Source organism: Neomonachus schauinslandi, chromosome 16 (genome assembly GCF_002201575.2).
Source record: "Neomonachus schauinslandi chromosome 16, ASM220157v2, whole genome shotgun sequence".
NCBI classification, from domain to species: Eukaryota; Metazoa; Chordata; class Mammalia; order Carnivora; family Phocidae; genus Neomonachus; species Neomonachus schauinslandi.
This window is the reverse complement of record NC_058418.1, coordinates 57,386,172-57,399,578: the sequence shown is the minus strand read 5'-3', so window position 1 is coordinate 57,399,578 and position 13,407 is coordinate 57,386,172. Positions and strand designations below refer to the sequence as shown.

At 52.0% G+C, this 13,407-nt stretch overlaps 1 protein-coding gene across 1 annotated transcript in view; it reads left to right on the top strand.

Moving 5' to 3' along the window:
- The window catches only part of ZCCHC14 (zinc finger CCHC-type containing 14), a 55,263-nt gene that overhangs the window by 32,640 nt on the left and 9,216 nt on the right, over positions 1-13,407 (top strand). Inside the window, exons 4-8 of the mRNA XM_044911313.1 lie at positions 7,078-7,149; positions 9,938-10,047; positions 10,809-10,903; positions 10,986-11,040; positions 11,929-12,208. Coding sequence (XP_044767248.1) covers positions 7,078-7,149; positions 9,938-10,047; positions 10,809-10,903; positions 10,986-11,040; positions 11,929-12,208 — 612 coding nt within the window. The remainder of the gene's footprint in view (positions 1-7,077; positions 7,150-9,937; positions 10,048-10,808; positions 10,904-10,985; positions 11,041-11,928; positions 12,209-13,407) is intronic.

Below are 13,407 nucleotides of genomic sequence, written 5' to 3'. Positions count from 1 at the left end.
AGAACGTTCGGGAAAGACTCACCTAAGGTTTTGGAGGCTGTCGAAACTTGTGACCAGCACCCAGGTCTCAGCACCCGGAGAACCTTGGAATCCCAACATCTTCAAGGCCTCGTAGAGGTGGGAGCCTAGCAGGTCCCTAGAGCCCTGAGCATGTTGTTTTCCCTCCACCATGCTCTGGGTCTCACGGCCGGACCTCCCCTCGCGATCATCCGCCTCCACACGGCTGAGCCATTCTGGGGGGTGGGCCCCACTCAGCCCGGCCTCGGGCCTATAGCCTGGGCTTGTACAGTGTGAGATGTGGTGACTCTGGCTGGTGTGACTGCCTGCAGCTTCTCTCTGAAGACGTGAGCTTTGGCAAAATACACACTTGGCCTCTCGTGGCCTTTCGGAGGAGGTGGGAGTTACGTTAGGAGTGGGGAGGCAACAGGCTGGTGAGGACGGGGACACGGTGGCTTGAGTCCTCTGCAAGCAAGCTGCACAACTCCAAAAGGAGCCGGGAGCCCTGAGCTTGCGGCCCTGGACTCTGGAGTGTCCCTGGTGTCGATGCTGTCACAAAGGGTGAGGTGTGTAGTTGAAGGTGTTTCTACCCCAGTGGGTGAGCTGAAGTGTTTTAAGACTTAAAGCAAAAGCTTTGGTTATCTGCGATTCTTACTGTTCCTGAAGTGATAACTGACAGAAGTATTCTTGTGTTTAGGAAAGTGAGCATTCCTCTCTAACCCAGAAGTCCAAACTAGTTTTTCTTTTGGGGTACTTTTTTTTTTTAAGATTTTATTTACTTGAGAGAGTGAATGAGTGGGAGGAGGGGCAGAAGGAGAGAGAGAGATCGAATCTCAAGCTGACTCCATGCTCAGCACGGAGCCAGACATGGGCTCAGTCCCTGAGAGTATGACCTGAGCCGAAATCAAGAGTCAGACGCTTAACTGACTGAGCCACCCAGGCGCCCCTTGGGCTACTATATGCCCTGAGGGACTCCAGCCCAAACTGTGTTTGTTGAATGGTAACTCGAGGCGCAAAGGAAAGATAGGATCGACGTTTAAAAAAAATATTTTTTGACCTTGTTATTCCAAAACACTGTTCATTTGCACAGCTTCAACCGTGTGCTTGTTTTGTGCGGGGCTGGGAGGGTGCTGCTGATGGCTGCCATTCACGTGTCAGGCTGGAGACTTGTGTCATGCGAGAGAGGCTCTGCACATTGGGGAGTGTAAGCACGGGGGCTCCCGCCAGCGCCATGCTCCCGAGAGAGGAGAGCTGAGGGCAGGCGGCCCGAGGACAGTGGCGGGCCCACCTAACTACTCACCTGCTATCGTTGGAAATGACTAGCCTCAAAAATAAGCCCCAGCAGGAATTTTCTGTCTTAGAAATCAACAAGCTAGCCCTAAAACGTATATGGAAAGAACAACAGAGTAGTCAAAACAGTTTTGAGAAGAATAAAGTTGGAAGCTGCACACTGCCTGTCTCGGACGCTCGCCATTAAGACTACAGGGACACTGGCGCGTGGGGTCGCCGTGAGCGTGGGGCACCGGTCAGCAGGTCGGAGCACAGAGTCCAGAGTTAGACTCACGGGTCAGTGGCCGATTGACAGGCCAGCAGTTCCGTGGAGAAAGGACGGTCTTTTCAACAAATGGCTCTGGAACCCTTGACCAAACCTCTCACCTCACATAGAAAACTAAGTCAAAACTGATCATAGTCCTAAGTGTACAACCTAAACCGATAAAAGTTCTGGAAGAGAGCCTTCAAGACTGTGTGGCTAGGCAGAGATTTCTCTGCTATGGCACCAAGAACATGATCCGTGAAAGACAAAATGAATACGTGAGACTTGATCGGAGTATCGAACTTGCTCCTGGAAAGGCACCCTGAGGATGAGGAGACGGCCGAACAGGATGCAGACTAGGAGACATTTGCACGTTACATATTCGATAGACAGTTTTCATCCCAAGTAGATAAAGGACTCTCAACACTCAGTAATAAGAGAGCAACCCAATAAAAAAAGAGCCAAAGATTTGGACTGATGTTTGGAGGGCGCACACCCCACGGGAGCAGATGTCCGGCCCCACCAGTCATTAGGACCGTGACCATTGGCGCTGCGGGCCTGTAGCACGGCTACAGCTGGAGACGGCGCACAGCAGCGCTGGGACTCTCCCCGGCGGCCGGAGCATGTACTCAGGGCTACGGCCTCTTTGCCAGGCTGTCTGGCAGTTTTATAGAGAGCTAAACTTTGCCCTAAAGTATGACCCATCAGTTTTACCACTAGGTATTAATCGACGGGAATGGAAAGCGTTTGATCACATGGAGATTTGTACGTGAGTGTTCACGCCAGCTTGATACGGCGGACCACCCTGAGTGTCCGTCCGCAGGAGAATGGATAAACCCGTGGTGGTTCTGGAAACACCGTGGAAGACCACCCAGAGTGGAAAGGACTGAGCTATTGTTACACTAGCTACGTGGAGAAAACTCAGATAATTGCGCTGTGTGAAAAAAACCAGACCCTTTGCCACAAAGGATATATGGTGTGAGCCCATTTACATAAAATTGTAGGAAACACCAACTGTCTGTAGTGAGAGAAGGCACACAGTGGCTTCCTGGGGAGAGGAGGAGGGAATGTTTGGGGGTGATGGACATGTTCGTGGTATTGATGGGAGTGATGGTTTCCTGGATGTAAACATATGCCCAGACTTAGCACATTATGCCCTTTGGATAGGCGTGGTTTATCGTCCTTTAGCACTCAGTACAACTTTAAAAAAAAAAAAGGTCACCTAGGATTAAGCCTTGCTTTTTGTCCACAGAACCCTAATTAATGAAGATTAAATAAATTGTCCTTTAAGTAACACAGAGATGTGTTAAAGTATGTGTCCACATACTTTAAGTATGTGGAAGTAAACAGCTACCATACCGGGACCAGAGCCATCAAGCACCTTCTAGAAGCGCCGGCCGTCCTGGGCCGCGATGGGACGGCTGTGCTGGCCACAGAGGGAGACGCAGAGAAACCTCTCTCCTGCCGGCCTCCCTGGCTCCGGAGGTTCAGGTGGCCTCTGCCCACCGTTTCCTCGGTCCTGTTTATCTCTAGTTTCACTTTTTATGGATCAGTGTTTTCCAGGGGAACAAATGAAAGCCTTCTTTTATAGGAAAGCCTACGTAGCTGAAGTGAGATGCTTCTCATATGTAAACATGTACTGCAAATAGGAGTCTGCGCCTCCTGTTCTTTTCCATGGGGTTGGTTGTGTTTTCACTGGAGTCGGAGCCGCTCCATACTGGTTCCTGAGGAGCCCCATCAGGGCGCAGGAAGCCAGAGGCTGCACACAGAGTCAGCTTGCAAGTACACACATGTGGAGTGTCCACATGTTACCAGTTTTCCCAGATTCACTGTTGAAAAACTGGAATGAGTAAAATTTTTTTTAGTAAAATGATTTCCCGTTCAAAGTGAAGGATAGAGAGGGAAAATACCAGAAGATGTCCCAAACCCTTGAAGCACCTCCTAGACTGTAGAATTTCAGCAACTTAGAAAGAACTGGAGAACAGTGCCAATCAAAACCATTCTTTCTGAAGAACCCAGGCATTGCGTTTACTTTAGTGTTCTATCTTTTCCTTGAAAGTTTTATTTTTTCATCTCAAAATAATCTTAACTGCTCTGAATATCTTATTGCCATTAGCAAAGATGAGTCTTCACAACTATTCTTTTAATTTAGTTTGTGTTTTCATCAGCTGTTCTTGCGGAATTGAGAGTCCAGTAATCCTGCGAACATTGCCAAGAGAGCAGGGAACTGTTTGTTTTGACGTGCATGTTCGAGTGACTGCGTGAGGGTTGCTGATCCTGGAGCCACGTGGTGCATGCTCAGGGCTTTCCCTCGAGTCGTCTCTGTGTTTGCTGGTTTGTTTTTTGCTTAGGGACAAGTTCTTAGAAATGACTTCACTCCAAAAGTCCTGTGATTGTCTGAAAGTACCCCCGTTGTGCTCGGACAGGCCCAGCGCCCTGTGGTTCTGCTGCCACATGGACCCAATGGCCCTCGGTGAGCCCCAGCTCTCCCCCTCATCCCCACCCGCACGGCCCCTCCCTCCTTACAGGTGCCATCCCCTGTTCTCGGGTCTTACGTCGCCCTCTTTCTGGTAGCTTCTTAGAAAGGGCACTTGGGAGGTCCTACTTCTGCAGCCTTCCATGTCTGGACATGCCCCCCCCCCCCCCAAGTGTGACTGAGAACACAGGCGGAGGCTGGGCATCGTTCTTCCTCAGGGATTCGATGCTCTGCTGACTTCCCGCCTCCTGGTCCTGAGCTCTGGCACTTTGGACGGTTTCCTCAGTCCTGGGTGTTTGCATACTGCTCACCCATGCTTGGCTGTGGGTCTGTTTTCATCACTGTGCTGGCACTCAGTGGGCCCTTTTAACTTGAAAACTCACATCCATAATCTGGGGGCCCTGTCCTGAATCTTCCCTTTTGGTTTCCTCTGCTTTGTGTTTCTCTGTTTGCTTGCTTTGGAACTCCGGCTGTCTGCATATTGGACCTCATATTGGCCTGGTCCTTTGTTTGATTTTTTTCTCTGTTTTCTCTCCTTTTGATATTTCGATCTACTCGAGGGAGGACTGCGTCATCTCTCCCCTTCCTCAGTGGGGTTTTTCACCCCTGTCCTGGTTTCAATTTCAAAGAATACTTGTTCTCTGACAATTCTTTTTTCATAGCATCCTGTTCTTGGCTGTGCTTTTCTTCTCTTAGATCACCGAGAATATTGGTAGTTTTTAGTTTTTTAAAACTATGGTCTGTGTTTCAGCCTGGCTGCCTTGAGCTCTTCGAGGCCGGTGCTGGATGTTCTGGTGCTGGGCTGCCGGCTCACGTCCGTGGTGCGGCAGGAGTCGTGGGCAGGGCCTCTGGCTGGTCTGCTCCCTGGGCAGAGAGAACATTCTGCTCCACGTGCTCCAGAGTAGAGTGCTGTGGGTGACCCGGGGACATTGGGGACGGAGCTGTCAAGTGAGTCAGAGGACTGAGATATAGTGTGACGTCGTCCTAAGTATCTGTTTTGTGCATGTTTTGCTTTTTGTGTACACTTAGGGTATTTTACGGTCTGGCTTAGTGAGGCTGTGCAGCTCTTCAAACAGGTACAAGTGACAGGAAACCACACTGCCATCATTTATTCGGCAGCTTTTTTCTTGGCGGTACGTAACATAACGGGGTCGCTCACGGTTGGTGCCGCCTCGGGTTTGGCGGGACGCGTGTGTAGCATGAAGCACGCTGTGAGGCTCTTCTGTGTCCGGGCCCCTCCTGGGCCTGTCCCCTCCTCTGGTGCAGGTGCCTGGCCTGGCGGGTGAGGCCGAGGGTGAGCGTGAGGAAGCCCGGGCCCGCTGCACAGTGTGGTGCGTCCCGGGAGTGGGCGTCCCGGGAGTGAGCCCTCGCTTTCTGTCTGCTCAGACTGGAGTCTGGAAGGACAAGTAAAGCATCGGGAGCTGGCGGCCTGGAGTGCTGGTGCCTGTTGGAAGCACGTTGTTGTTGGGGAAGCAGATTGTCTGTTTGAGCATAGCACGATACGTCTGTGCTGCGCGCGCAGCTTGGACGTTGGGGTTCGTGCTTTTGTGGGCTTTAAGGTGCATTCGTGCCACGTGAATGTGCACGAGAAGAGAGTCGGGTTTTGATCTGGGTTTAAGAGTCCCAGGGAAAACAAAAATCCTCCACCACGTGCTACACCGTGACCAGCACAAGATGTCAGCAGTGCTTGGGGTCCAATATCTAAAGACCAGAAAGTTTCTGCCTTTAATCCTAGATGGTGCTGGGGTTTCCTTGGGTAGCAACTTGCCCCGAACTTGTGCTCAGTGCTGTTGGTGAGATTTGTCTCCAACAAAAGCAGGTTGGGGTCTGCAGCTTGGTGCAGGTCCATTTGGGCGGCGAGGCACGTTCACTCAAGGAGCACCAGCACTGCGGCATCAGTGAGCCCCAGGCGCCCCGAACTCAGAGATCGGGGAGGATCCCGTTTCCTCTGCTGGCTTGCGTTTCCCGGGAGCTCAAGGAGACAGCCTCCGTGGTGGTGGTTTCATGGTGCGGCAGCTGTGGGGATGGAAGGGACGCGTGTGGGGTTCAGCAGAGGAAAGGGGACGTGGGGTCCATCGGCAGCCACAGTAGGCTGTTTCTCAGAAGGCGCGGACAGGTGGCGGGAGCAGCGGGGTCTTCCAAACCGCCACGCTCCGTCTGCTCCATCACTGCGAATACAGCGCTTTCTTTTTGGTCGTTTTACTTCGTGACTTGAGGCCCTCTGGTGGCTTCTTCTGGATCTGAGGGCCAAGTTCCTGCTTCCTAGTCTCACCCTTCTGGTGGCCCTCCCGCCTTGCCCCTGCTCGCCTCTTGCTGCAGTGGATTCCCTGCTTCCCGGCCCTGCTCCCGTGTCTGAGTGCGGCACGCCCCCCACCAGTCCTCAGCGCCCCACGGTGGTCAGGAAACACTGGAGAAGCACCGGGAAGACGGAGGGAGGAGACGTCCCCCCAGGACGCCTGCAGTCCATCATGTAGGGGGACTGGCTGGGACGCGGTGATGACACGAGGCCTCCCGCCCGCCACACGCAGTGCGGAAACGCAGCCGTGTGCTCGGGTCTCGGGCACGCCCAGCGCTGTAGGGCTGCTTGTAGAGAGCCCTTCCTGCTGCTCTCTCTGGAAGGTTTGCGCCCCAGCCTGCACCCCGGCCGCTCCCTGGGTGCCAACTGCCCCGGTCCCCGTTCTGTCAGGTTCCCGAGGGCGGGGGCCTTGTCTCATTTTCAGCAGCAAGGAGGTCCCCTTGAGGACAGTGTGCCCGGGCACACACACGCAGTCGTGATTGTCGGTGGCTGCGTACAAGTTTGTGGAGCAAGCCTCAGACTCCATGCTTGAGTCATTTGGTGATATTTGAATGATGGCACAAAACAGGAAGCGAAGCCTTAAAGGACTTGAGTTATGTGAACTTTTCTCTCACGAGTCGGGGGATGTGTAACTACCCCATCCAGCAGGTGCACCACACTTAGGGCTCAGCACGCTCACTGCACCTGTGCCCGTGAAGACTCCCTGGACAGGTGTGTTGTGAGGGACGTACGTGGCGTCTGTTTTTAAGGTTTGTTTGTTTGTTTGTTTTTAAGGTCTTGTGGTCTGATTCTTCAGTAACATCAGTAACCAAATCTTCCTCTGAAGTGACTGAATTTATTTCAAAGGTAAGGTGATTAAGGGCTCTTATAAAAATTAAAAGGCTCTCGATAATACTGCAGAGTGGTTTCAGTGGATTGCTTCCTTCAGCTGGCAGAGCAAGTAATTCATGCATGACCATAAAAACATGGTCCTCGGTGCCACGATCCCCGCTCCTTGCAGTTGTTGAGAATGAGAAGAGGCAGGACGCTGTGACCCGCACAGGCGGCTGAAGGGTGTTTGCTTCGGTTACTCTGCAGAGAGACTGAGAGTCCAGTCCCAGCTCGATCTGTTGGACATGCTGCGTTTTCCTCTTCATTTTCTGATGGCTTCAACAAATGTCACCCAAACAAAAGGTTCCACTACTAAATAAATACCACTTTGCCCACATAGACGTGTGTCCATACATACATACATGCACACCTCCACGGTTACAATGTGTTTGCAGTCCACTGGCCCGGGCCATCGCAGTGAACCGCTGTCGCTAGCCAAAGCATCTTAATTAGTCCCCTTTGTCTCATGGAGTGACATATCAAAAGTGTCTCCAAAGCGAATCTTAACATTTTCACTATAAAATCAAGGATGTAATCCTGTAGGAGAAAATCCAGTGGATGGATCATATTTTAAAAGCCTATTCAGAAGTTGTCTGCTCACGCCTCTCCTCTTGGCCTGTCAGCCATGCTTTCTGGGATTACTGGTCCCCCCCACCCCCGGAATTCACGTTTTCGTCTGTGACGCTGAGGACACTCCATTTCCTCTCCTGCGTGCCTAGCCTCTCGTTTATAGAACACCCATTGCTCTGGACTACGCTAACACTGGCGCAAACTTTGACCCCACTGGGTGCTGACAGTGCTTCATGCTCACCTGGCTTTGTGTTCTCTGACCTTCCTGGATACCTGGTTTGTTGTCTCTTGTTAATTTTGGAGAATTCTTCTCCATTATCTCTTCAGATATTTCTTCTGCCCCCCTCTCTCTCTCTGCCTTTGGACTTGAACTCTGTGCACTTGGACCTTTGACATTGTCCACAGCTCTTGGGTGCCCTTTTTTTTTTCTTGCTCTTTTCGCTGTGTGTTTCGGTCAGACGATTTCCCTTGCCCTGTTCTCAGGCTCCCCGACGTCCAGTCCACAGCTCTGCCCAGGCTGCCGCTGAGCCTGTTTTATGTGCCGAGTTCTTCATCTCTGGGACCATGGTTTTCTATTGTTCTCATTTCTTGTTTTTCCTAGCTTTTCCGTTTGACACATCTTTTAATAAAGTTTCCATCTCTCTGCTGAGATTTCCCATTTGTTGTCATGCATGTTTTCCATTTTTTCACTAAATCTTTCAGTATGTTAATCATAGTTGTTTTATAATCCCTATCTAATAGTTCCAACATCCAGTTATCTCTGAGTTTGGCTCTGATGTTTATCTTCACAATAGTTTTCATTCCCTCTTATTTTTTTGTGTGTATATCTTGTAATTTTTTGATTGAATATTAGACATCATGTTTAGAAACCGTAGAGACTGAGGGAAACAGCGTGTCTGCCCTGAAATGGGCATGCTGCCGTTTCTCTCAGGCCCTCAGTGGGGTCCTCGATTTGGTCTGATCAGGAGTTGAGCTGGGTTTGGGTTTTGTTGCTGCTAGTTACCTCCAGTACCCCCACGGGCTTCAGGTTCTTCCAGTGGAGGGTGGTTGTCACCTTGAGCCTGGGGAGAAGTGTCAGAAGTTTCTCTCAGTGGTCTGGCTTCACCCTTGGCCCTCAGCAGTCCTATGTGTCCGTGGCCCCGAGGGGCTCTCCCTGATCTGTTGACACACACCCCACCCCACCCCCACCCCCGCCCGGCGGAGACTGCGGTTACTTGTTGCCTGGTGACAGACTTGTGGTGGGCGTGAGGTGTTCTCCATGCTCCTGGTCCAGCCTTAGTCCCAGGCACATGGCCCTTGGGGGCTTTCTCGGCATACCTGCCCCTTTCTTCCCCAGCAGCAGCTGACCTCCTCTTTGTACTGGTGCAGTATCCTCAGCCCAGGAGGGCTTTTGCCCCTTCCTCAGGGCCAGCGGGCTGTGCTTGCACCTTCCCCCAGAAGCAGGGCATCTTTGCCCAGCGCCGGGTGCCAGGAGGACTCCCTCCCCTCCCGCGGAGGCAGGACAGTAGTGCTCCTGCCTCATCCCCAGAAACGGAGGGTCTGCCTGGGCTCTGGGAGCAGGAGCAGTCTTGTCCCTCCCCCAGGGGCTTAAGGGCTTTCTCTTTGGATTTAGAGAAGGCTCCAGGGCAGGCATAGGGTTCCTGCCGGGCCCCCAGGCGCAGCCAGCCCCCACCTCCGCTGCCTTGGAGGCTCTCTCCAGTCTCCTGTGGAAGCGAGCTTGGGAAGGAGGGCACACTCCCCTTGTGTCTGGGGCTCTTGGCTGACCGATGTCTGGCCCACACTCAGCCCACGAGAAGTGCCCATCTTCTGACTCTTCTGCCTGCTGGCATGGCAGCTACCTCTTCCTCGTGTTCTGCCACAGCGGAGACGGGTCCCGTGTCTTGTCTCTCCTTGGAGGGGCAGGTCCCTCTCGAAATTCAGTTCACGTGGTGACCTTGCAGCTGAGTTCCCGATGGGCTCATGGATAGGTACGATCGTGTTGGTTATGGAGGTTTTTACTGATGTCGTGGTGGGAGCAATGTTTTTTTGTGGCTTTCCACATCCTGAGTGGAATTAGAGCCCCAGAGAGCTGAGAACAGGTGGGTTGTAGTGTCCCGCACAGGGTGAGCATCTAGTGGCTGCCCGTCTCTCGACTGGAAGAGGCCCATGTCAAGTGAATTTTGACAGACGTCCAGTGCTTTTCCATCTCTTTCAGTTACCCCAGCTGTACCCTGAAGAAAATCTGGAGAAGTTCATTCCTTGCTTAGCTGGCCCAGATTCCTTTTACGTAGAGCGAAACCACATGGATCTGGAAGCGGACCTGAGGTAAGGCTGCCCCGCACCTGCAGGCCAGGGACACAGCCCCAGCAGTGCTCTGTGGGGCCCGCCCGTGTGGCGATGTGTGGCGTGGCCAGAGCGGGGTGGGTGCACACCTGAGCTGCCTGGTCATCCCAGCGGTCTGGGTCTCTGGGGCGTCCCTGGGGATTTTCATCAGTTGTGGAGAATTTGGTAGAGTTAGTAACAGAGGCATGATTTTGAGGATATGAATAAAGGAGTTTCACAGTACATGCCACCACTTCATGTGATGTTGACGGTCTGAGGAAATGAAATCCAATTACTGTTTCTGTCCCGTAGTGGAAAGTTGAGACTGTTGCAGGACAAAACCAGGGCCCGGTAAAGTCCCGTAAGCCATGTCTCCTGGCCGTTGAGCACACCCTGCATGGGTCAGCGGGCAGAGGGGGCAGGCCTGCTTCCTGGGTCCGGGCCCGGCATCCTGGCACCGATGAGTTGGGTGTAGCCCGGTCGCCACACGCTGCAGGAGACCGCAGGGGGCCCGACTGTGCTCTCATGCTAGCCCGATGCCCCCACCACGGTGTGATGCGGTGGGCGTGCGGAAGGGGCCCCGGGAAACGATAGGAATCAGACAAGAATGGAATCGAAACAGGGAGAATATGGGTTGTGGTGCTTCTGTTTAATTTTTTTCTCTCATGGGTATTTCTCTTAACTGAAAATCAAAATTTCACTCTGATTTAGTTTTTGGTAATAACCATTTTAATGCTGATAAAACCTCTTTGTTTAATTTTTAGGTATTTGGCTTCATTACCTTCGCATGTATTAAAAAATGACCACGTTAAGAAATTTTTCAGCACTTCATCTCCCACCCAACAGCTTCAAAGTCCAAGTGAGTTTGTGAAATGGGATTACGTAAAGATAAAAACATCTTTGTAGTCTGTAACCTTTCTGACATTTATCTTACCTTGCAGGTCCTGGCACCCCTTCCCTCTCTAAAGTGGGTACCATGATGGGCGTGTCTGGAAGGTGAGGCATCTGGAACCAGCACGTTTCACATCCGCATAGAGGTTACTTCTGCCTGTGTATAAATGTTTGTAGAGTGAAGTCATTTTTGGTCTTAGTCTTGAATAATAGTGTGAGGGGAGTTGGATAGAGATACTCCGGTTTACGATTTCTCCATGTAAAAAAAGAAGTGGTTCTCTGGGCCACTGGAGTTGGAATTCCCAAGGACTCTTATTGCAAATGCCAATTTCCGGGCCCTGCGCACCCTAGCACAGCAGAATTTCCAAGAAGCTTCATTTCTATAAGCTCCCAGGGAGCGACTGTGCCCAGGGTCCTCCATCAGCAGGAGGCCTGATGGTGAGTGGGTGACAGACAGGTGGGCCAGCGTCACAGACAGCAACATACACGCATGCACGCTTGTGGGAAGATGCAGTCAGGTGGTCTGGGCTTCCACAGTGCTGACTCTCCCCTTTACCCCTTGCCTGCTACATACGGAGTGCACCGTGAACGTGCGGGTTTGCAGTCTGGGCCGGAAGGGTCAAGGGCGGAAAGCAGAATGCGGAGTGTTCTTCCAGCCTGCTGCTAGGACTCCCTTTCACAGAGTTCATTCAGACGTTAAAGATCGAGGAGTCAGTTGTAATGTATGATTTTCAGTATCATGCTATGATTGAACAGCAGAGCCTGGGCAGCTCAGCCACACGTACGCACGGGTGCGCATCCATGGACACGTGCACACCCACAGAGGCCTCCGGGGGGGGGGGGGCAGTGGCAGGAAAGGGCTCTGATGCTGGCAGTGGGCGTGGCCTCGGATGCAGCCCAGCACGTGGCAGCCGGCTTCTGCCCACTGTCCACCTGTGTGTCCGGGAAGGAGGCCATGGTCCTGGGAAGACCACCTGTCTGCTGTCCCCACAGGCCTGTGTGTGGCGTGGCCGGCATCCCCTCCTCTCAGAGCAGTGCCCAGCACCACATGCCGCACTCGGCCAGCTCGGCCGCTTTGCCCCACTGCTCCCACGCGGGGGGTGCAGGCTCGGCGTTGGCCTACCGGGCCCAGATGGACAGCTCGCCCGCCATCCTGATGCCCTCCAGTCTGCAGGCCCCTCAGACCCAGGAGCAGAACGGGATCCTAGACTGGCTGAGAAAGCTGCGCTTGCACAAGTACTACCCTGTCTTCAAACAGCTCACCATGGAGAAGGTATGTGGATGACTGGGCAGGCCACACACAGTCTTCCTCTTACCTCGTTCCTAGCGGGCTTGAGGTGGGTGTCTGGACCGTCCACGATGTGGGAATCCCGTGGCCTGCTAGCCGATGCCTGTATGTGTGCCCGGGGCCCTGCACACCCACCGGGGAGCGGCGGTGCATGTGGATGGGAAGGCTCCCTGCCGCCAAAGCAAAAATTCGAACGGGATTGGTTGTAAACAAACAGCTTTTTTTTTTTTTTTTTTAAGATAGTCTGGGGTCTTCATGTGTTAGATACTCTACATGATATGAAAGACATTGTATCCCCAGCAGCCATGTCAGAAGAAATGGTGAATTCTGGTGTGCACGCGCCCTTTGTTAGATGCCCTTCGGCCTGGGCTGTGCGTGTGCAGGAACTTAGTGCCAGAAGGGCCTGTTTTACAAGGCGCCCAAATACTTGCATGCGAGGGAGCAGCCCGCGGATGATCTGGCTTGATTGACGGTCATACAGCTGAAAGTAGTAGATGAATTTTATGTCTTTCAAGCAGCCCTACAAAGTTTTGGTTTTTTGTTTCGTTTTTTTGTTTTTTTTTTTTTTTAAGAGATAGAGGAGGGTGGCAGGAGGGGCAGAGGGAGAGAGAGAATCTCAAACCCCCTGCTGAGCGCAGAGCCCGCCCCAAGGCTGATCTCACAACTTTGAGATCACCACCTGAGCTGAAATCAGCAGTCAGACACTTAACCGACCGAGCCACCCAGGCGCCCTGGAAATTATTTTTTTACAACAGAGAGTTTTGATGAGCATTTTTTTGTTGTTAAAGAAAATTCTGGAATTTCTGAAGTCTTGGTGTCACTGAGAAAACTAAATGTGACCCATGGCGGTGTTTGAGCTCTGATGCCCCTTGCTGGATACAATCACTTGGTGCTTTTATCTATATAAATATCTTATTTGTCCAAAAATCTGCAACTGAGTCTAGAAATCAAGCTTTTAGTACATAATAAACTGCTTCTAAGTATATTTGTAATACTCTTGGCTTAGGATTCATAAATCCTAAAAAACAACAGATACTGCCAACTTTGTCTCATGATCAGTTTAAAAAAGTTTGAATGTAATGTAGGAGTTGAATTTTAGCCATGAAATCACCATCGCATTATGAAGTGTCATGCGAACCAGTGTTGTGTCTGCTTGGTATAAGACCCCCGGGTTAGTTAGCCAT